Raw genomic sequence first — 24,674 nt, 5'->3', positions numbered from 1 at the left:
ACCAAGACTTAAATAATAGTCTTCACTACGTTCATTTCTCTTAATTTGGTATAACATTCAACCCATTCCGATGATTAATGTACCTGACTTGGCGTAAGATAAACAGCCAACAGACGGTTGAAAAGAGTCAATAAACTGAAAAAAAAATTTAAAAAGCTATTTATAATTGGCACATGTTTGATAAAACAAAGCCAATTTAAGAAAACTGAATCATTAGGAAAAAAATTATTCTGCTAGGAAATTTGTGAACAAAATTCCACATTCGAAAAAAAAAATCAATCATGTTTTTTTTTCTCACCGTTTCAGCTTTCAAAATTGGACAGGGCATTTTGCCTACTGTCTAGCAAATGAATTTCAATTGAACTCAAAAAATGCAAATTAATCTAAGGGCATTCATTTGTGCATTTATAAATATGAATGCACTTCTTTTGTCACGACTTATATAAGAATCTGAACTACGTTCATCGACTCTTAAAGCAAACAAAAAACTGAATACAAATACCTCTCCTATTTCCTAGTATTACAAAAAAAACTCAGCCTTAGAAAGTAAAACTTTTGCTGAAACTTGTGACGGGATCGAACCTCCAATCTGGTGAGGATTCTCACGTCCTCGCATCTGAGGCCCAATTGCTTGACAATCGTCATATACTACCCACCAACATGATACACAACAAACGCTACTGAATAAGTAAGTAATTTTCTGCGAGCTTAAGTTCCACCAAAAAAGTAAAACATTGCAAAAAAATTAACTTGGTAATTGAAAAACGGAAGGTACAGAAACCAACTTATTGAACAAAAAAATAATTGGAATCAACTTGTTTTTCAATTTCAGCGTTTCATAGAAAAACCATTTTAACACAGAGGCAAAGCTTTGGTTCGCAAACACTAGGGAGAACACGACAAAAGTAGCTCTATAAAGTGCAATAAAAAACTAGAAATAAGCCTGTAATAAATAAAAGTTTGGCTACGTCTCGGATTCGATCTGCGACCTAGAGACTAAGAGTCTCACACACTAACCACTCAGCCACGGACGCTTAAAAATCAGAAAAACTAGCCAGAAATAAAGCAAAGAACAGATACTATGAAATTTCCGATGCTACAGATTGTGATTATAGCAAAAATGCCACCAAATAAGTGAACACTGTTAATGAACACTTTTATTTGCGAGATAGGTTAGAAAAGAAGAAGGTTCGTACTAATACATGAGGCTAATCGCTGGTGTAAAGAGAGAGCTCTGTAAGAAAAACGTACAACACAGAAGCTATCAGAAACCGCTTAGTTTCTAAACAAAATGTAATCTTGGATATTTTTTATTTCGAATAACAACATATTTGATGCAAAAAATACAATGAATACTGTTTTCCATTAATTTATCCGGACCACATCTGTTTCAAACAGCAGGATTGAAATTTGAAACCTTTTAATGCAAAATATTGCGCAACGATAAGCCGTGATTAGTTTCTGGATTAAATTCTAATTTTTCATTTCATCTAAGTTAACTTCAGTTTTCCAGTTTGTTTTCGGATTCTCGATACGAACTCCAGGTTACAATTAGTGTGTCTGTGATATAAGTTTCATCAATAACTGATCATTAGTTTCTGTTCAGATTCAACTGCGACTGCGATCATGACAACTTAGTCGTCAAGAGGGATATCTCTGAACAAATAGGACATTGACTCCCCGTTGTGGATTCGTCGGATGCCCTCGGACAGCAGAACCGAGACGTCTACCACAGTAATCTTTCCATATTTGGCACTGGAAGAGTACGAGTGGGGGTTGGAGTTTCTCTCGGGGGGCGAAGCGGAAACGAGGTCTTCGTTGGGAACTGTGTTAGTGATGATGACTTCGTCCAGAGCTGACTTCTCGATTGTGTCGATCGAGTTGCGACATAGCAGTCCGTGGGTGCACATGACCTTGACCTGTTTGGCGCCTCTGTCTTTGAGGAATTTGGCAGCTGCACAGAAACCTTCCACGTCATCAATGATGTCTTCCTAAAATAAAATCATTCACTTTTGTTTTGGTTAAACAGCAACAAAAGCGCCACCTAAATCCTTGTAAAAAATAAGGACACAAGCCTTGAAGCAATTCGCAAGGTTTGAAATTCAAAGATCTGGGCGCAAGTAACAAGGGGACATATCTGCGGCACATATCAAATTGAGTTGCAAATATGAGAAACAAACTCAATTCTAATTGCCCTAAAAGACACATGCTCTGCGCCACGAACCCAAGTAGGCCGGTCCCCAGTAACACGCGCTAGTTCGCCCAATCCTCGAAACCCTTATTGATCTATAGGACGATCAAAAATATTTTTTAGCATCAATAGCCGTAAACTTAAGCCGGCATGCGCTCAAGAATACTGAATGGCCCTTTTTCTGCCGAACGCCTACACTTTTTACTTGTTATCTTGGAAATTTTCTAGGAAGTAAGATTTGCATCATATGAGTGTAACTGTCAGCACCAAATTAAAGGGTTGGTAATTTCAGTTTTTGTAAAGTTTTATATTCAAATTTTGAAAAACCATAAAATTCTTTGTAAAATTTTTGAATTTACATAAGAAATATCACATCTCGGAAACTAAAAGCTATTGAGCAACCGCATTTGGACTCAAGATTTGCAGCTCTTGAGAGTAATCTCACAGTACCTAAGTACAGCGTTGAAAATTTCAAATTTTGAGAAACTTCAAATTAAAGTTTTAAAAAATTTTTTTTGAGAAAATCATAAGAAATGTCATATCTTTTAGCCTACAAAGATTTGAGCAGTAAAACTTGGAGGTAAGATTCGACAACCTGAGTACTCTGAAAACCTCCAATTACAGGGTTGGGAATTTTGAAATTTTGACACAGGCGAAGTTAAACTACGCATACACAAGCAAAAATTTACCGATAACGCTACTGGAAAAACTGAATGAGTGAAACTTTGAGCATACAAAATTTCTTAAATGACGCACGCCAATTATGAGTCCACATAATTGCTAAGTGACGCAAGCCAATTTGACGCTTTAGCAGTACCAGTCAATTTGAAAAAAATACCAACTAATATGCCTCAATTTATGGAGCGGACGCATTTTAGCTAGTATAAGAAAAAGTTTATTAAAACATCCGACCTTGCCTCAGTTCCAACCCTCTCTTTTAGTATCGGATCTCTTTCCCTACGCTACAAATCCATGATACCTTGAAGGTAAAGTGCTTTTTGTAATATAATAGTCTGTGTTAATATCCTTAGCATTGGCTATACTTAAAGCTGGTTTTTGATCAAAATTTTGTCGCAAAAATATTTGCGTCGCAACGAAATTTGCGACTTAGGTTGGAAAAAAAGAGATTTCATACTCCAACACAAGCTTTGCTTGTGAAAAACAATTTTAAATTTAAGTTCTCTGAATACTACAAAGATTTGAGCAGTCAAATTTGGAGGCAAAATTCGCAACACCTGGGAGTATCCAGACAAATCCTCACTGTAGAAATAAAAAATTTAATTTGTGAAAATTTTTAAATCTGAATTCTTTGAAAATTTAAGAAAAAATGACCTAACAAACGTCAAACAAAATCGTCGTATCTCATAAACTAAAAGGATTTGGGCATTCATAATTGACAGCCCTGACAGTATCCCATTTTTGGGTTTCTCAGTTTAAACTCGGTGAAATAAACACTGTTGAACTCGGTGAAATAAACTCGAAATGGAAAATCGAAAAAAAATCTACGATATATATCTGCAATATAAGATATAGCTTAAGCGTGCAAAAATTCTTTCGATAAATATGCAAAAATAATACGTTGAAAATGCTTAAACATGGCGGGATAGTGAAGCTCGAATTTAAATATATGATAGAATTCCGCGCAAGCTAAAACTAGAACTTACCAATGTATTCTTCGGAATTAATCAGAAATTTGGCATTCTTATGAGCTGATACATGCTTTTTTGAAATAACTAACTACTGCTGAATGACTTGATTGGAAGGTAGTATTGGAAATGTTGACTCACCACAATAAGGGCAATTTTACCCTCAACATCTCCCACTACATTAATGGGCGGCTTCTTCTTCGCTGCCAGAGCTAAAACACAAAAACAGTCATACTCAATGAATCAACTAAATCAATTCTACCAACTCCACACACGTTATCAAGGATCTCTTTAACTACCCCTGTCCTACTGCAAAATGGGGAAAATAATAAGTTACTAGGTATGACAGTTGCTTTTCATAGTGCTTAGTAGCCAGTGACTTAGTCATTCATAGAGGGGAGTAGGTACCACAAAGGGTGAAAACGGAGAAAGGGGGGTAAATAAAGAGATCCGTCATCAGCATGTCATGCGTCGGTTAAGTTCATTAGCTCAATGCACTGGCTACTGCAGACAAGACAAAGTGAAATCAAGCAAACGTTCGTTAAAACACGTGTACGAAAACCGTTAACACATGAACTCCATCAGCCAAAGCAAAAACGACAAACTCGTTTATTTGCGTGTCCAAAACGTAAGCAATTAATTGTGCACAATGAACATGGCTGCAATGACATCGATTGAACATTAATTTGACTTTAAAATTATATATTCACAAAAACTCTCACATTTAGTTAATTCATAATAAAAAGATGACTGCCTATTTCACCTTTTGCAAATGATGGTTTCCTTGTAATGACAGGGCAGGCAAACAAATTTCCTAAGATCCCTTAATTTTTATAAGATCCAACTGTCCCAGAAATTTATGAATACCAACAACTTTTAACCAAGAGTTTTTTTTATTCCCTTCAAAGCCCAGTCGAATTAATGACACAACGACCATTCAAGCTCGATTATTTGTGCACAGATCATGATAAAAACATATACAAAGTATAAAATTTCGTCGCGTTGAAGCTGTAACAATGGGGCTGTTTTTATGACAAGCATCATGTCGCAAAAAAAATAAACCAATCGAAAGCTGTCAAGTTAGCAAAACTAAAGCTAAATTAACCTATTTTCCGGCAAATTTTTGAATTCTGATTGGCTAAAATAATTTCCTGTCATTCGATTATTTTGCCACGAATAATTTCCATTCTGAAAGTTCATTTTCGTTAATAGAAACTCATCTTACTTATCAGGTGAAAAATTGAGAACAATGCAATAAATACAGATGTGACACGCCCAATATTTACATGCCAAGATATTTTAGGCTAATTGATCGCTCAATCAAATAAACCATGGCCCTTTAATTCAACATACACGGCATGTACTCAGATCTGTAGTAAGCAATGCGGGAGTCCGACTGTTTTCGCAGCCGAAACTTCCCCGAGTTGCCCTTGGCGAAAAAGGAGAGTCCCTCTGAAACTAAATCATCCGCTTCTCCCAACCCATCATTATCTCTGTGAGGCTGTGAGGAAGAGTTGCCGTTCAGATGGGGGTTCTCGGTTTGCCCTTCCGAGAAAGAGCGGACGCGAGAATTCGCCGAGCTAAGCGACAGAGAGCGGAGCAAGTCTGCCTTAATGGGCGACGGTTTTTTCATGACTAAACCGTCGTCCTCGTCATAATCGACGTGCAATAATTCATTGGGAGGGGCGGCGTTTAATTTGGCCGCAGGTTTCCCGGGTGTCATCTGCGTTGCTGAAAGTTTAGACACAATACATACATGTAATTACAACTAAGAGCAATCATCACCTAATCAACTTTCTCAGTGTGCGTTTTAGGAATTAAACAATTATTTTTCTCTGTAAAAGCCATAAACTGTTCTGATATATAAAAAGAATTATTCATTTGCCACAACCTTGTGAGCTTTAGAAATTTTATAAAAATTAGTTTCAGCGTCAAATTTTATGTGAAGCCACGTCAGTGATATATCAGCCTAGGCGTCGTACTAGACAATTTACTCTGTATACAAAATACAGCCAACAAGCAATTGGAAAAGTGTCCATAAACTCAAGTGAACCGATAATACTATTGATTTTTTTCTGAATTTACAACACTATTAAGTTTCAAAAACAAATACCTTTAAGCTCTTTACAATTCAAAAATCTTCTATCATTGTCAATTTCTGATAAAACTAACAATATAGCCAACAGACAGTTGGAGAAAAGTCATGAACGCAAGGAAACCAAAAAAACGTCAACTTTCGAATTTCAAAGAAGTATATGGCCTTAAAGCTCTTTGAATTTTAAGAAAAAATTATTAATTCATTCATGATTAAGTGTTTGATAAAATTAACGAATGTTTAATTTTTTTAAATTAAAAAGCAGGTTATTTCCACCTATCTCTTTAGCAAGAAGAATGCGCGTGATCAAATAAAATAAGATCAAAAAACAAAACAAACATTTTATGCAAAAAATGAACATTCCCAACACTCAGTTAAAAAATTGCCCATGAAGTTAAACCGAAAAAAAAACAATAAATTTTTTAATAAATTTTCAAAGTTCGAGCTAAACAAATATCGCATTGAAAAGCTTTCTAAAATTTAAGAATATTGTATGATTGAAATTATTTTCATAAAACAAGCCCAATTAGGATAAACGGGGTTGAAATATATATATTTTTAATCCGCTGAGACAATTAAATTTCATTTTCAATTAGAAACTCATTAACATTTTTGCGCCGTTTCAGCTCTCTTAATTATGAGCGTAATTTGCTTTCCTTTCAGCAAATGAATTTTAATTGAACTGTCAAAAAACAATCACGATCTGTATAAGTAATTTTACTAAGTTCATTAGCACTTGAAAATTTAGAAACATAGCCAGCAGATAGTTAGAAATGAATTAATGAACGCAAGGAAACAGAAAAAAACTCTGACTCATTTTTTGAACTTTCAAATTAAAAAAAAAGATATGTCCTTAAAGCTATTTGAAATTCTAGAGAAATCACTGATCGTAACCGTTTTGATACAATTAACTCAATTTGAGAAAACAGGATCAATAGGTAGTGTTTTTATTCCGATGAGAACTCCGTCAACTAAAATTCACTTTCAAAATAAGAAGTCGATCAGGTTTTTTGCGACTTTGTGTATTAACGTCGATAGTGGAATTTGCCTTCCTTTTAACAAAGCGAAAAAACTGAAATCAAATAAAATCAAAAGACAAACCTAGAAAAATCACATTTTAAAGTGAAAAATCAAATAAAAATCACCAAGCCAAGACCTATACAAGCGTCTTCACTAAGTTCAGTGACTCTTAAAAACTGATTATCATGTATTAAAAACTTTTTGAGAAAACTCCTGCTTATAAATATTACGCCAACATAAATTTTGTGCTATTATCGAACTCCGCTTGTTACTTCTTTTGTTTTTCTTTCATTGATTTAATTAACAAGTCAAAAAATGTTCGCGAACGTTTATTGGTACCATTGAAGAATCTTGATACATACTTGAAAAACTTTTCGTCGTACTTGAGAAGCGGTTAGAATGTCTAACTCGACGACTCATTTAGAGCAAACAGCCATTCCCCATGTGCCCTTTTAGGGCTAATTTAACAAAACCAAATCAAGAGTCATCATACAGCAAAAAAATGCCAATGAACATACAAAAAACACTGAAGAACTTTCGTAATTGGAGAGTGCAATTTACATATATTTTAGCAAATGAACTTGAATTGAGCTCAAAATAAGCATATATACCTAAGGGCATTCACATGTGCGTGTAATATTAAGATTGCACTTCTTTTGCTATTAGAGCATTTTAAAACTTTTCCGGAAAAAAAACGAAAAACAAAAAAATCATCACGACCTATAAAAGAGTCTGAATTACGTTCATCGAATATTAAAAAGACCAAATAATTGGCCTTTTTCCAGTTCTCTTATGTTTTCTAACAAAATATGTATATTTTATAAATTTAAAACTCCTTGAATTCAAAGAACATTTAATTACTGACACTTGTCTTTCAAATTAACACAATTCGTTTGAAAGGTTATCAAAGAGATAAAAGAATCAATAGATAAAGCTTTGTTTTCTGGAAAATTTAAAAATTAATACCCAATTTGAAACTAAAATATTTCACACTTTTTCGCACAATTGCAAAATTCGTTTTCAAAAAACTGATCTTCTTCGAATTAGTTAATCAAAATATTTAATTTGAGCATCTCAAAAACTTAATTTAAGCATTAAACAACTTTTTCCTTTGAAAGACACACGATCCAATAAATGCTTCACTTCGTTTATGATACAAAAAAATAGCCTGATATCTGAAAACTAAATTCCATTTTCGAAACTAGAATTCGATTACGTTTTTTGAGGCTTTCGCACTTTTGCTGTTCGATAGTGGAAATTGTCTCCCTTTTAACAAAGGAAATGAATTGAACTTGAAAAGAAATCAAAAGTCAAACCGCGAAGAAGTAAATTTGAGCCCCTTTAAATTTCAAGACTTCCTAAAAAAAAATCATCACGAACTATACAAGAGTCTGAACTACGTTCATCGATTCTGAAAAAGCTTCAACAGAACGCAATATTTATTACCATCGAGAACATCAGTTTAATGCCTTAACACGACCCCCTTTTGTTCCGCGAAATAACAAAACTTTCAAAAAAAAGAAATTAAACTTGATATTGTTTGTGCAGATTACTGTACTGTGATCGCAATATTCTATGTGGCTGAAATGATTTTAAACTGTCATTGATTTCCTCCCTAAGTTAGGCAACTCGAATGAAATACGTGGTTATGTGACCCCCTCGCGCAAACCAACCACCTACGCAAATATATCACTAACATCGAGTATTTTGAAGAAAACTGGGATACAGAAATACTGGCGGGAAAAAGTGGGTGAGACGAAACAGCCATATGAAAAGGGAGAATAATATCTATAATGTGACATCGAATCAAGTGCCGAATTTATTTTACCTTTCGGAGAAAACTCTGAAAGTGACAAAATATGAAAAAGACTCTGCGTGAGTAATACACAGACTACTAAGCTAGTCTAATTTATCATTGAACAAAGAATAACGGCATATAAAATGCAGTTATTTTTAGTGTGCATTTTGAAAACATGGAACATCGCTAATATTATTTGATGACGCCCAAAACGTACATTATCCTATCAACCGACTACCTTCAGCATGAATTGAAAACTTAGTACAGTGCTGATTTAAATTAACCGGACAAAATTAGCTAAACTTGAAATTTAAAACGAGTTTTTCTCAAATTGGGTTGAGTTTAGCTGAAAACTCATCAAGACAAAACGTGCTTAAAATTTTAGCAGAATTAATATGGTGTAATTTGTTTTGCGAAATTCGGGCCCGAAATTTTACCCCAAAAATGGGTAATTTTGGCTTGTCTTTGTTAATCAAAAATTACGCCAAGAATACCCAGTCGATCACAGACATATTTATATCAAAGTGAGCCCCTCACGTAGCCCAACAAATTTTAACAAGGGTATAATCTCCAAAATATTGTATAAAATAATTTATTTTTGTTTGATAGACAAAAAAGGTCATTTTTACTATATAAAATACCAACTTTTTATTTAAAAACAATTTTTAAACAACATGCAATTTTTTTTGGAGATTATACCCTTGTTAAAGTTTCTTGGACTACGTAATGGGCTCACTTTGATATAAATATCTCTCTGATCGACTCGGTATTTTTGGCGTAATTTTGGGCCCGAATTTCGCAAAAAAATTACACCATTTTAATTCTGCTAAAATTTTAAGCAAGTTTTGTCTTCATAAGTTTTCACCTAAACTCAACCCAATTTGAGAAAAACGCGTTTTAAGTTTCTAGGTTAGCTCTTTTTGTCCGGTTAATTTAAATCAGCACTGTATTTCCCATGTTTAAAATAAGCGTCGGCAAAAATTCACCGAAATCGGTAATTATCCATTTGGCCTGGTCATCAAAATACTTAACAGCAAAGGGAAGCAATTTCGTAATTCTTTTTCCGAGGCGATCCAATAGTGTTGGGTGTAAGACCTATCAAGTAAAGAAGGGTCTTTTGGGGAAGATTTAGATAAAATAGATCAACCCAACCCCTCCCCCCCCCCCCTCCTCCAACTCAGTGTTAAGATCCTATGAACACCACTGCATCTTAGCGGAAATGAAAAAAGCAACCTCAATCAATTAGACAGTAAATCTCTTACTGGGAAATGCAAAATCAGTAGGAGCATCGTAATCAGTGCCAGCTGAAGCCATGTAATACTGGTGCTGCTGTTGAGCATGATGAGTCGTGGAGGTTGAGGGGGGCTTCTCAGGGGTGTGTCCTACTGATGGTGTGTTCAACTGGGAGAGGGAAGTGACACTGGGGTTGGTCGAGTGTAGGGGAGGGGAACTTCTGCCGTCGGTGGCTTCTGTGTCTAGCACCACCCCCTCCCCTCCGTGGATGACTGAGAGAGTCGTGCGAAGTCGCTCTGCATAAGCTGTGGCTCTGAAACAGACTCAAAAATAGCCTCTATTTTCCACTTGTTCATTAAACTTAACACCGAAACTGCAATGCTAAAACACGAATAGATTATTGCTGATTAAAACACGAATAGATTATTGCTGATTATAGCCAAGACTGCACAATTCAACAAGTTTCATCGAATCCTAATCCTTTGGTTCGATGTTATCGTTTGACCCTTTCGTTCTGATTATCAAAAAATGTTACAAGGCAAATTCGGACCTATTCAGTCCTCATCTCACATTGACTTCGTTGTAAAATGACTATTTTTCAGAATGAGATGAAAATTAGCATGGTTAACAAAAAACAGAACATAGAAAATATACAAAATACACAATGTCGTGGGGTGGGGGTGAAAATAGCTCCACATTCAAACCAATTCATTCCACTTTATTATCTGAAATCATAGAACGACTATTTCAGGTTGTTTAGAAACAGTGTCTTGCCTTCTGGCCTGTCCTGGATGTCTGGCTACTACAACTACAGTGTGGAAGGGAGTCTGCTGGTCCCTGAGGTACTGGATGAGGAAGGAGCTGGCCCGGAGGTTGTCCACTGGACAGGAGAAGAATCCCTGGATCTCCTTCATGTGCAGATCCATCGTGATCAAGTGCTGGATGCCTATCACAAGCAGACGACATACGCAAACTGAATTTAAGCATTACTCACAAAAAACTAACTCGTAAAGCAAATCAACGATTGAGAGACCAATTAAATGTAATTGACTCACAGAGCAAAAAAAAACATAGACTATTTTTTACCAATATAATCAGCTTCTTGATCTTCGCCCTTTAATTAACTGTTGCAGCAAAAAAAATCAAACATGTATTGTAAATATTAATAGTGTTGCGTGATGAGCCACCCACCTGCCTTGACCATCATGTCTGCGAACAGTTTGCAGGGGATCGATCCCCTCTTCCGCATTCTGCACTGTTTGCTGTAGGGCAAGTAGGGTACCACACCCACTATCCTCTGGGCACTGGAGGTCTTGCAGGAGTGGGCGAGGATGAACAGTTCCATCATCATGTTGTTGGGATCCCTGTTCCCCGTCTGCAGAATGAACACGTCCTTTCCACGCACTGACTCATCTATCTGGATTTTCGTCTCTAAAAAAGACACAAAACAAAGGGAAGTCATCATAGTCGAAGTCTCATTTTGCCAAAGACTTATTTCAGCCAATCAAAAGTCAGTAATTAGTAACAAGGCAGAATAATCGTGAAAATCAGTCAATTGTGGGTAACTTGAAAGGCATTAGTTTGTTGCCAGCTCAATCACTTTCAGTCGAAACACAATAAGCTCAAATCAAACTATTGAAAAAAACTTGTTTAATTATCAGAACTTGTCCAATTATCAGAACTACAACTGTTAAGCGTACAATTGAGGTCCCTTCACATGTGGCAAGTTACACATAACAAACTTCTCAATTTAATCTAATTTTACACATTATACCAATGCTGCTATTTACCAACTTAATCTCTTCTTTGGCTGATCTAATTCAATCTCTCTTACCTCCGCAGTTCTCCTGATACAGTTTGCAAGCACCAATGGGAATTCCGAGTCGTCTGAAACATAGCCAATCGAAAATTGGAAAGGAGTAAAGCAAGTATACATAAAAACACTGACTTTTGTTTAAAAAATCTTAATTTCAAAGAAAAAAATAGATGACCTTCAAGCTCTTTGAATTTCTAGAACGATTTCAGATTGTCGCTTTTTGATAACATTAACCCAACTTATCAACACGTTAAATTTTTATTCCGCTGAAAATCTAAACATTAAATTCCACTCTCGCAATTAAAATCGTTCACGTTTTTTCGCGCCATTTCCACGTTCGTATTGGGAGAGTGCTATTTACGTATCTTTCGGCAGATGAATTTCAATTGAACTCAAACAGCGCAGTTCATATAATTGCATATGCTAATTGCATATACCTAAGTACATTCATAAATGCATCAATATGTATGAATGCACATGTGTAGATATTAGAGCATTTTAAGACATTTCCTGAAAAAAAAAATTAGCAAGACCTATATAAGCGTCTTCACTACGTTCATTGCTCTTAAACACACAAGCCGAGACTGAATTAGTACAATTTAATTGAATATTTGGACGACCAAATGGGACGATTCAAGTAAAATGGGACGATTCAAGTACAATTTTACTCCTTTAATACAGGTTTCTTCCAAGTTGGGTCTTTTAAAACCATGCTTGATTCAAATGTATGTATACTAAGTGAGGCCAGATATGTGATTCTTAATTCACTTGATGCATTTTGTCACCCAAAACAAGATTGCATTTCGATTAACTTCAGAAATAATCCCTCATTCACGTGTTTCAAACAGATATAACCTTTGGTGCGCATTGAGGGCAGTTGTGAACTTCTCGAAAATTAATTAAGCTATTGTTGAACCATTCTATTGGTTTAAATATTTGAAGATTATTTGCATTTTATCCTATCGTTCAAGGACAAACAAAACATATATAGTTCCAAGAATTTACTACATTACACTTCAAAAACAATGGACGCAAGTGAACATAAAAAGTTTCCACGTTCGTATTTGGAGAGTGCTAATTACATCTTTTTCAGCAGATGAATTTCAATTGAACTCAACAAGTAAGTGCATATATACCTAAGTGCATTCATAAATGCATCAATATGTATGAATGCACATCTGTAGTTAATATAGACTTTTATGCACATTTTGAGACTTTTCTTGAATAAAAAAAATCAACAGGACCTATGTAAGAGTCTTCACTACGTTCATTACTCTTAATCATAAAATATTTTTGGTCATATCCAGTTTCCATTTCATGCAGCAATTTAATTTCGTCAACCAGTCTTAATATTGGCACGACTTTGTTCAAGATCATATTCAAATTTGGATGAAACTAATAACCCTTTTAGTAAATCATTTGAATCAAGCTAGTCAGTTTATTTTAAAGTTCATATAAAAGTCAAGATGATCGACAAGTAATTTTCGTAGCGTGCATGTTATCTCACATTGTCTCGGGGAAAGTTTCTCTCAGTTAAAGCTTACGCTTTTACCGAGCCTCCACTGCAATTTAGCCAAAAAACAGACATTGCCACGCAGCTAACTTCAATTACAACAACGCACGCATAAGCAACAATAACATAAATTGACCAACGCGCGTGTAAGCAACGATAAAAGAATTGAACGGTCTCTCCAGTTAACAAAAACCTCGAAACACCTGAACCATCAATACTTTGTATTATTTCGGACAGTTACCCGCTTTGGCGGACATCCCGCTTAGAGTGGCTGGCATCCCGAGTATAATCCCAGTAGAGCGGCTCGCGAAATATGCTGATTTACCAAGAACAAAACTATTTTGCGCTACGACGAACTTCAGCTAAATGTTCTTTGCGTTTATTGAATTAAAAATTTTTGACCATTTTTTGCGAAAGTGCACTTGCAGCCTCCTGTTGTACTTTTTCGGTCACCACCAGGCTCCATTTCATTTTTCTTTTCAATGTATTTAATTCGACTATTATTAGAGTATTTTGTTCGAAAACCATATTCGGAAAAATCTAAACCTTTTTCGGTTATTAATTTCAATCATGTCGCTCAGATTACTTTCCATTCAAATCAAAAGCTAGAAGATCGGCAAGATCATTTCAGTTTGAATCGACAGCGCAGTTAACAGCGTCCGTGTTATACTATTTTGTTATGCAAAGCATTTTCCAATTTAAGACTCAATGTTTACCGACACTGACAAGGGTTTATAAAATTAAATACAAATTCACATTTTTTTCGCTATAAATGCTTAATTTTGAGGACCATTTTTGGAAAACAATTTATTGGATTTTTTTAAAATACATCTAATGACAGCAAATGATGTGAATTATTTTCTCTGAGAGTTTCGATTTTTGATTTGAATCAATTATCAGTTTTTTCCAGGTCTGTAACAGCCAGTTTTCATCATTTGTAATTAGTTTTTCAGCGGTGTGAAACTATAATAAACAACAGCGTTGAAGAAATCTATCACACTGAACAATGCTACTTTCCTTTATTAAATGTTTCATATCGCATGATCAACTTTTCCACTCCACTTAATCGATGACGTGTTCACTTTCATAGCAAGCCTACAAAAAACGGGCTTTTTATGGTGAAAACGGGCTTTTTAGATCCGGAAAAAACTAGTAAAAGCTTCAAATCAAAAATCGAGACGTTCATATAAAACTTCATTTGCAATCGGTCGATGTTAATTTGGTGGTCATACTCGAAGTAAATGTTGTCCAAATTGTCCTTAAAATGGCATTTCGAGAGTTAAAACTTGAATTTAAGTTTAATTTTGTCCACTAGTGTAGCCTCGTTCTGTTTTAGCGGTGGACAGTCAATAAGCAGAATGGTCTAAGAGCAGAATAGGTCCAAGAGCAGAAAAACAGAAAAATATCAACTTTTATAAGCTAATCGGTAAATTAATTATCAGAAATGTCAATAATACCAACGCAACGAACATTTTATGCACAATTTGAGTAATTTAATCAAGAATTTTTAAAAAAATTTAATCAAAATACTTAATGAAATTAGACAATTCATGCCTAATTTATTCGTTTTCTTGGTAATTTTTGACGATTCTAATAATTGTTTTATCAAATAGCCCGAATAAACCAAAATAAGTCAAAATTCTTCTGATTTTCTGCTCTTGGACCCATTCTGCACTTGGACCATTCTGCTTATTGCTCCGCCTCCCTGTTTCAGCGTATATTAACTAAATCCTCCGATAAAGAATATATGTTGATATCTTACGATTAATTTTTTTTGGATTAAAGATTTATTGCGTAGCGTGTAATAATGCTTGATTTCTGATGACTTTAACAAACCCAATTTAGAACCAAATATACAAAGTCCAGTCCACCGACACCGCTGGGGGGGGGGGGGGGGGGGGAGTGGGTTGTTTACTTGATCTCACTATGATTTTGTTTGTTCAGAAGTTTCAAAGCTTTGGCTTACTTTGGCTCTTTTTTGACGAAATTCGCAGGTGTGGGAAAGGAAAAAAGCCGTCTTTTATAATTGCAATAAGTTTACAGACGAGGCGAAATTCAATTCGAATAAGACGGCTACTCACTGTCCGACTCTCTGGGCTAGTTGTCTGTGACTGTTCCCACTCAGCAAAACCTGTCCTTTGATCATGGAGGCCGGGTGGGCCTTGCTCATCATCATTCCACCCCCTCTATTAGACATCACTACTGCACACACAAGTAACACAACCAACCAGCACTAACTAGTTAATAAGTTAAAAGTCAGTCTGCAACCCAAGACTTATTCAAAGCAACAGTTCGAATTGAGATTAATTGTAAGAAAGAACTCAGCTTCAAAACAAAAAGTGTGCTTTAACACTTGAATCGAATCTGTTTATGGATGGTACCATTAACGCATTTCAACATTTAACAAGAAGGAAAACCACGTTTCAGATCAGCAGTGATAACCTATTGATGTCATACATAAACACACGTCAATTTCCGTGAATCATAGTGAATGATGACGTAATCAGAAGGCAAAGAAACCACACTGAACAGCAGATGAGTGTCCACTTCACTTCATCGTGCATTCATATTTCTGAAAAGAGACCACAACTTATCCAAAGCACCAAGATTCGTCCATCAAAATAGGACAACGATTAACCACGTCGTTTACATCAACGCACTCAAATCTTTAAATTAATTGTTTTGAGCAAAAAAATTGATCCAATTGCATTAATAAAAAAATTTGTGCAAAAAAACTGGCTGTGAAAACGACGGGTCTCAATCAGGGGCGGATCTAGGATTTTCTCGAGGGAGGCGGATTTTCAAAAATTTTGACCTTTTTTGGGTCGATCAAATTGATTTTCCGAGCACTCCCAGAGCAGTACACCTTGATTTACACCTTATACACTGAGAATAGTATAATTTTGGCAGCTTTTTTTTCTCAGAAATTCAGAACAACAAAAATAATCTTTCAAAGTGGAACTTGCATTTCTGAGAAATAGAAAACCGCGAAGTTTAGCAACCAACAAGCAAATGAATTTACCTGTAATGACTTGAACCGAACAGTGAGTGCCGCATAAATTTTGAAATACGTAGGAACAAAAGTATTTTTTTATTGTATAATGATTATATATTTGACAACAGTTAACTTCAACCAATCAGATTTGAGCAATTGGTTTTTTCTTCTCATGTTTTAAGAATAACAACTTTGGGCGGAATAAGTAAAAAGACTTCGTTTTTTATGCTAGTCGATACGATTTTTAATTTTAAAACTTTTATGCTAGACGATTGACCGTCCACTAAGGCACCACTTTCAATACTTCGCGCCCTTTTCAATTATAAATTACGCCCGGTCAAAACACTGCATGAAAATTTTTCATGAAACAAGCAGCTCATGCATGAAAAGTTCAATGATTCACTTGCGATAAAGCCAACAAAAAATCAGGGCTGTCATATTGTTAACTAAAACGTTTTTAACATGTTAACATGTTAATTATATGAAAAAAACACGTTAAAAACAAAATTGAGTTTTAAAATCACTCATTGAGTTGTTTAAAGAGAAAAGCCAGCTTTCCAGCCTTCTCGACGCCCAAAGAACTTCGGAGTTTTCCATAAGTGAGTCCGAGAGTTGAGAAACACCGCTCCAATCCTGCACTGGAGGAGATAGCATTGGCCAGTGTCGATGCATAGTCGACCAATTCTTTCGAGAATCCCAGTCGAAGTCCACTTCTCCACCAAGCTTCACTCTCGACCTTTTTGTAACCCTCAGCAAAAAGGTATTCGTTATAGGGAGGAACTTTTGCCATGTAATTTTGCCAACCATCGATAGCAAGTGTGACGTTGGAGCCCGACACCATTCGCTTCACTTTCGTTTGTTCACTTGCATAAATTTCGTCCAGTAACTCTCCACCAATCCTTCGGCGATCTGGAACAGTTGTTCCTGGTCGCAGAAATTGGACAAGCTTCGCGAGATGCTTGTTTGACGCGGCATTAAACGGAGTGTTGGTTGCGATGAAATATCGAGTCACAAGGATATCGCTCTCATGCTGCCTCGTGGGATTAGTGGAGATGACATTGAGAGCTGTCTGTCTCTTCTTTGGAGCCGGCGGAGCAGATGATGTTGTAGTGGCAGAAGATGTGGATTGCTCCTGGATGTCATCGTCATCGTCCACATTCCGGCAATCCCTCATGTGCTTCTCCATGCGTGCCGCATTGTTCACAACCTCAAAACCGCAGGTCTTGCATTTGGCCCGTTTAACGCCGCCAACGATAATCTCTTTGAAGCTGTACCACACGTCTTTCTTCTGCCGCGGCATGACACAATCTGAAATAAATATTTGTTAGTGTATGACGCATGCTGTTAGTACATCATGTGTTAAAAACAATGGTACCAATAGGTGTTATTAACATGTTAAATATAGGTCTGTTAATAACACCTTGTTAATAACATGACAGCCCTGCAAAAAATTATAGAACAATTTTGAAAAACAATTGAAAAAAATTAATCAGTTAAACTGGAATATCAATCAAAAATTGCACAACTAAAACGCTAATTATAAAACAAACAATTGTCTTCCTAAATGACGCCATTTTATCACATTTATCATATCATAACAGTCAAAAAGCTTATTAAAACAAGAATAGCCGGTTACTGTGCAAGTAACACAGAATGTTCCGACCATAGTCTTCAAAAAACTACTAAAAAAAGTTTTTTTTTGAAATTAGTGTAGTTTTTATGCGTGGTGTGATAAAAGAATTCGACGTAAAACTATAATTTAGGCACATTCGACCATCATAGTAAAATAGGCAAACAGGACAACAGTTTTTGTTGGAAATGACTAGAAAAACAAAAAAAATGTATGAAGTTTTGGAAAATCAATTTGGGTTCCCAAAATGGCATTAAAAATCTTCGAAAACTAATTTTACTCAAACAAAATTGAAGTTAATTAAAAATAAAATATTGTCAACGGCTTAAAATAAGCATAAATAAGCCTGCTCGCTGGCTTTCATCACTCGAAATTAGACGAAAAATCAAAAAATTCAAACAGGTTTTTCTCGACATTTTGAGAATTTTATTGTGTGGTTCGAATCACGACTGAAAGGGTTTTAATATGGTATATTACTCAACTTTGTCCGATGATTATTTGTGATACCTGATTTTGCTTGGAAAACAAAAAAACTAAAACACACCCGAATACAAAGTTCCTCCCAATTTTCGATGGTCGGAAAATTTATTATTCTATTAAATCTAAAGGTGGAGGCCAATATAATTAAATAGATAAAACAAAAGCTCGACTCTATTTAAGCCGAAGAAAATAAAACAGAAACAGATTCAATTATTTTCAGTTCTAGTAGAAAAAAGCTTCAAAACGGACAAAACATCCCAGCTTTGGAGTGCAAGTCGATAAGGTTAAGCAGACAGACTATAGTCCGACACGTCAAATAAAAATGTTCAGAAAAAAACACCCAATTTGAAATAAAAAAAACTGCTCCTGGTAGGAATCGAACCACGCACGATTGTCGTTCAAAGTTTGGGCGTTACCTCTAGGCTAAAAACGCAAGGCAGTAATTGATTTTGAATTTATTACCCAGAGGCGATGCTGCGCTTTGCAAACACAAGCGAAAAAGCGTACGATGTAGCTTCAAAAGGGTCAAAAATAGAAAATAAAGGGAATAAATTAATGATTTTTGAAAAATAAAGGACCCTTTTGGGAGACCAGTGGTGCCATTGACGCTAATCGAAACCAAAGAGAAGCGAGAAACCAAAAAGAAAGTGTAAAGCAAAACTAGCTTTCTTCGGTTCATCTGATGAATTAAGAATGCTTCAACTGTGTTAACTTATAAATAATCAAATGTCAAAATATGATATTAGATAGCCAACTCAGCCTACTGCTTTAGCAGTAATATTTAGCACTAAAAGTAGCACTAATATTTGCGACTTAAGTTAGAAAAAAAGTAGCCCTGTAGTATCACACTAAGATTGGCTTTTATAAGAACCACTTAATATCTCACGTGCGAATTCAGTTCGCTAAAATGTTTACGGGAAAAGCATAGTGCCCGATTACAATACCTTTGCTAATTAATCGCAAGGGTAAATTATTTTTCCGGCACATAATTTTTAAAGAGTCGCTTGGCAATGTTTTTTCGTATCAAATGGTATCTGATAAACTTGAGACAACAAAGGAGCGAATTGTACTTTAGATTTGAGTGCTCTTCAGGTTAAATCTTAGTTGCTTTTCCGTGAAGAAGGGGACAATTTGATAGCACAATTGGATCAAAAGATGATAACGCGCATGGTAAAACAGTCTTTTCAGCAACAACATTTTCCGAGCCAAAAACCTTGCAAATGTCTTTTAGTTGATTCCTCTGATTGTGACAGTAAAACAAGCAGAACTGCAGAGGAAACATCACGAACTGAATTAGCTTAATTTTGAGACTACCTTGGAACTCCTCAGTATGCTCGAAGCAGTAGTACTTTCCACCAGGGGTTAACACCTGATAATGAATGAAGTCACACGTCAAGGCAAAAGCAAATTAAGACAATTCAAAAATCAAACATAGCGAACAGATTGAAAGATGTAAAAGAACAATGAAACCGAAACAAAAGCTGATTGAAGTTTTTTTAAAGATTTTTCAACTTTTTAAGAAAAATATCACGTAACAGCTTTTTGAAATTCAAGAACTGTTGATAATTGGCACTTTTTTCAATAGAATATCCTGTTTAGAGAAAATAAGTTTTTTACTTTCGCCGGCAATTCAGAAAATTGTCCGCTTTAGAAAGTTTAGGTACGTTTTTGTGAACTTAACATTTTTGCTGTTTGATATTCAACAAAGGAATCGAAGTGAGTTTAAAAAGAAATCAAACGTCAAAGCACAAAAATTAACTATGAAACAACTTACGCGATGAATTTCCTCAAAAGCTTTCGTTGGGTTTTGGAAACTACAAGTTACCAGGGTTGTAACAACAGCGCTAACCGAGCCTGAAGGAATACACGCAAGATCCTCGGCTTGAGCTTTCAGGTACTTTCTAAGTATAACACCAGCGCTTTCACATTTTTTCGTGATTTCTTCTAACCCGATTGAGTGAATATCAGAAGCAATTAGAGTAGATTCACTGGGAAAATATTCGATATTAGCTCCAGATGATATTCCTAATTCTAATATGACTGTCTCTCCGTTCTCCTGCGGTTGAAGAGAAACAAGGTCCCCAAAAAGATGCGCTTTTAAATCTCTGTGAGCTCCGTAAAGTTCGCCCTCTTTTCGGTCTTTTAGCATTAAATACTCAATTTTACTAGATATGCGAGGCCAAATGAGAAAATAAAATGATGTGCACCCAACAGCACAGTAAAATACCGTGTTCCGATCTGCGTTGTTAAGAAAATGAGACATAAAAGCCTGAAATTGTTTGTCAAATTATGTACAAAGAGGCGACGCGGAGCTCCGCATCACTTGCGATATAAGATAAACAAAGAAAACAAACCGAAATAAAATGTTGCAAAAAAACTTCGAAAAAAAATTCACATGAAAACTCGGTGAAGCTGAGAAAATCTTCGGAAATACAGGAATCACTATAAAAGCAGAGGCCCGAGTGCTTGGTTCTGCTATAGGAACATAATCTATATTTAAAAAGTTCCTCGAGTTTCAGCAGATTGAACAAATCAAAATTTCGAAAAAACTAACGAAAATCGCTTAACCTCACCACAAAACATTTACGCCTGCTATACTTAAGTTCAAGAATAGCTTTCATTTCTAACCAGGACCAACGCCTAACAGTATGGAAAACTTAGAACATGTGAACAGATTATCAAAGAATCACCATTATCAAAGATCTGGAAAATAAGATACATGTGTAAAATGCTCTAAAATTTTTGACCAATCAAATTTAAACAACAAATTACACAATAAATTACGTAATCATTAATAACATTTCCTATGAATTTCTGAGATTTTTCAAGTTTTTTGTTCTTTCATGGTTATAAAATTTCGAATTGGGAAAATTTTTGATTGTGACCTGTCAGTTTTTTAACTTTTAGCCATGTATACATAGATTACAATTTTAGTGTTAACTTCCGGCTACTAAATTTATCGCGTGTGTTGATCCTCGGCCTCTCCCTCCAAATATGCAAAGCCTCTAGTGTGTGTAGCTTATGAGTGCTGGCTTTCTGGTCTATTATATCTGATGTCAGCTCAGCAGTACCGCTTACCTCCTTATTACATTCTAACAAGTGTTTTCCTACTGGAAAGTCTCTTTTGCGGTGTTCATTGACCCTCGTGGCTACATGTCCGACTGTCTGGCCGACATAAGTGGAGTTACATCCACTACAAGAAGCGACGCGGAGCTCCGCATCACTTGCGATATAAGATAAACAAAGAAAACAAACCGAAATAAAATATGTTGCAAAAAAAACTTCGAAAAAAAATTCACATGAAAACTCGGTGAAGCTGAGAAAATCTTCAAAAATGCAGGAATAACTAAAAAGGTAGAGACCCGAGTGCTTGGTTCTGTTATAGGAACAGAAACTAAAAAAAAATTCCTCGAGTTTCAGCAAGTTGAGCAAATCAAAATTTCGTGAAAACTAACGAAAATCGCTAAACCTCCCCACAAAACATTTATGCCTACTATACTTAAGTTCAAGAATAGCTTTCATTTCTAACCAGGTCAACGCCTAACAGTATGGAAAACTTAGAACATGTGAACAGATTATCAAAGAACCACGATTATTGAAGATCTGGAAAATGAGAAACATGTGTAAAATGCTCTAAAATTTTTGACCAATCAAATTTAAACAACTAATTACACAATAAATTACGAAATCATTAATAAAAATTTTCCTATGAATTTCTCAGATTTTTTAAGTTTTTTGTTCTTTCATGGTTATAAAATTTCGAATTGGGAAAATTTTTGATTCTGACCTGTCAGTTTTTTAACTTTTAGCCATGTTATACATAGATTACAATAATTTTAGTGTTAAGTTCCGGCTCCTGAATTTATAGCGTGTGTTGATCCTCGGCCTTTCCCTCCAAATCTGCAAAGCCGCTAGTGTGTGTAGCTTATGAATGTTGGGTTTTTGGTCTATTATCTCTAACGTCAGCTCAGCAGTACCGCTTACCTCCTTATTACATTCTAACAAGTGTTTTCCTACTGGGGAGTCTCTTTTGCGGTGTTCATTGACCCTTGTGCCTAAATGTCCGACTGTCTGGCCGACATAGGTGGAGTTACTACTACTACAAGAAGCGACGCGGAGCTGCGCATCACTTGCGATATATAATAAACAAAGAACACAAACCGAAATAAAATATGTTGCAAAAAAACTTTGAAAAAAAATTCACATGAAAACTCGGTGAAGCTGAGAAAAGTTTCGAAAATGCAGGAATCACTAAAAAAGCAGAGGCCCGAGTGCTTAGTTCTGTTATAGGAACAGAATCTAAAAAAAAATTTCCTCGAATTTCAGCAGATTGAGCAAATCAAAATTTCGTGAAAACTAACGAAAATCGCTAAACCTCCCCACAAAACATTTATGCCTGCTATACTTAAGTTCAAGAATTGCTTTCATTTCTAACCAGGATAACGCCTAACAGTATGCAAAACTTAGAACATGTGAACAGATTATCAAAGAACCACTAACACTGTAACATTCGCCCGGAAGTACATACCGACGGAAAAAAGCTACGTTCTAAAACGACTGGCTAGCGCCTAAACACAGCTTCACATGCTTTTAACCTTCTACACCAAAAACAGTTCAATGTGTGGTTCATTAAAATCGGGTCGACAAAATTATTACTATAAAGGATAATCGGCCAAACCGCGCATATTAACTCAATTAAAAGAAATTTAAATTGTTAATTCAAACGTTTTACTACAATTTGTGCATCATCAGTATTAAAATTTTTTTACAATATTTACAAAACGATCAAAGATCTGGAAAATAAGAAACTTGTGTAAAAAGCTCTAAAATTTTTGACAATCAAATTTAAACAACTAATTACAGAATAAATTACGTAATCATTAATAACATTTTCTATGAATTTATGAGATTTTTCAAGTTTTTTGTTTTTTCATGGTTATAAAATTTCGAATTGGGAAAATATTTGATTCTGATCTGTCAGTTTTTTAACTTTTAGCCATGTTCTACATACAATACAATTTTAGTGTTAAATTCCGGCTCCTGAATTTATCGCGTGTGTTGATCCTCGGCCTCTCCCTCCAAATATGCAAAACCTCTAGTGTGTGTAGCTTATGAGTGTTGGCTTTTTGGTATATTATCTCTGATGTCAGCTCAGCAGTACCGCTTACCTCCTTATTACATTCTAACAAGTGTTTTCCTACTGGGGAGTCTCTTTTGCGGTGTTCATTGACCCTCGTGGCTAAATGCCCGACTGTCTGGCCGACAGAGGTGGAGTTACATCCACTACAAGAAGCGACGCGGAGCTCCGCATCACTTGCTATATAAGATAAACAAAGAAAACAAACCGAAATAAAGTTTTTTGCAAGAAAAACTTCGAAAAAAAATTCACATGAAAACTCGGTGAAGCTGAGAAAATCTTCGAAAATACAGGAATCACTAAAAAGGCAGAGGCCCGAATTCTTGGTTCTCTTATAGGAACAGAATCTAAATAAAAAAAATTCCTCAAGTTTCAGTAGATTGAGCAAATCAAAATTTCGTGAAAACTAACGAAAATCGCTAAACCTCCCCACAAAACATTTATGCCTGCTATACTTAAGTTCAAGAATAGCTTTCATTTCAAACCAGGACAACGCCTAACAGTATGCAAAACTTAGAACATGTGAACAGATTATCAAATAACCACTAACACTGTAACATTCGCCCGGCAGTACATACCGACGGAAAAAAGCTACGTTCTAAAACGACTGGCTAGCGCCTAAGCACAGCTTCACATGCTTTTAACCTTCTACACCAAAAACAGTTCAATGTGTGGTTCATTAACATCGGGTCGACAAAATTATTACTATTAAGGATAATCGGCCAAACCGCGCAAATTATTTTAATACTAAGAAATTTAAATTGTTAATTCAAACGTTTTCCTATATTTTGTGCTTCATCAGGATTGAAAATTTTTTACAATATTTGCAAAACGATCAAAGATCTGGAAAATGAGAAACATGTGTAAAATGCTCTAAAATTTTTGACCAATCAAATTTAAACAACAAATTACACAATAAATTAAGTAATCATTAATAACATTTTCTATGAATTTCTGAGATTTTTCAAGTTTTTTGTTCTTTCATGGTTATAAAATTTCGAATTGGGAACATTTTTGATTCTGACCTGTCAGTTTTTTAACTTTTAGTTATGTTATGCATAGATTACAATTTTAGTGTTAATTTCCGGCTCCTGAACTTATCGTGTGTGTTGATCATCGG

The 24,674-nt window shown here is 35.4% G+C and overlaps 2 protein-coding genes across 6 annotated transcripts in view; one reads left to right on the top strand and one right to left on the bottom strand.

Annotated features, from left to right (window-relative positions):
* Nucleotides 1-24,674, top strand: part of LOC134851744 (centrosomal protein of 290 kDa-like) — a 495,955-nt gene that overhangs the window by 293,105 nt on the left and 178,176 nt on the right. The window lies entirely within an intron of this gene.
* LOC134851748 (phosphoribosyl pyrophosphate synthase-associated protein 2-like) lies at nucleotides 1,296-15,881 on the bottom strand. Of its 4 annotated transcripts, XM_063867967.1 has the most exons (9): nucleotides 15,394-15,881; nucleotides 11,818-11,870; nucleotides 11,175-11,414; nucleotides 10,758-10,929; nucleotides 10,013-10,296; nucleotides 8,781-8,795; nucleotides 5,191-5,568; nucleotides 3,979-4,049; nucleotides 1,296-1,991 (listed from the first exon to the last, which is right to left on the bottom strand). In XM_063867967.1, the coding sequence occupies exons 1-9, from the start codon at nucleotides 15,507-15,509 to the stop codon at nucleotides 1,635-1,637; spliced, it is 1,686 nt and encodes a 561-aa protein (XP_063724037.1). In that variant the 5' UTR covers nucleotides 15,510-15,881; the 3' UTR covers nucleotides 1,296-1,634. The 4 variants fall into 4 exon arrangements, with proteins under 4 accessions (XP_063724037.1, XP_063724039.1, XP_063724038.1 ...); XM_063867969.1 differs by lacking the exon at nucleotides 5,191-5,568; XM_063867968.1 differs by lacking the exon at nucleotides 8,781-8,795.

Source organism: Symsagittifera roscoffensis, chromosome 7, assembly GCF_963678635.1.
Source record: "Symsagittifera roscoffensis chromosome 7, txSymRosc1.1, whole genome shotgun sequence".
NCBI lineage: Eukaryota > Metazoa > Xenacoelomorpha > Acoela > Convolutidae > Symsagittifera > Symsagittifera roscoffensis.
The sequence above is the reverse complement of the archived record's forward strand: the minus strand, read 5'-3'. Positions and strand labels throughout refer to the sequence as shown.

Coding starts and splice junctions, on each gene's coding strand:
- LOC134851748 (XM_063867967.1), bottom strand. CDS start 15,509: ATGTCTAATAGAGGGGGTGGAATGATGATGAGCAAGGCCCACCCGGCC. Junction 10,930..11,174: donor AGACATGATGGTCAAGGCAG/GTGGGTGGCTCA, acceptor TGCTTGTGATAG/GCATCCAGCACTTGATCACG. Junction 10,297..10,757: donor CATCCAGGACAGGCCAGAAG/GCAAGACACTGT, acceptor AGTCTGTTTCAG/AGCCACAGCTTATGCAGAGC.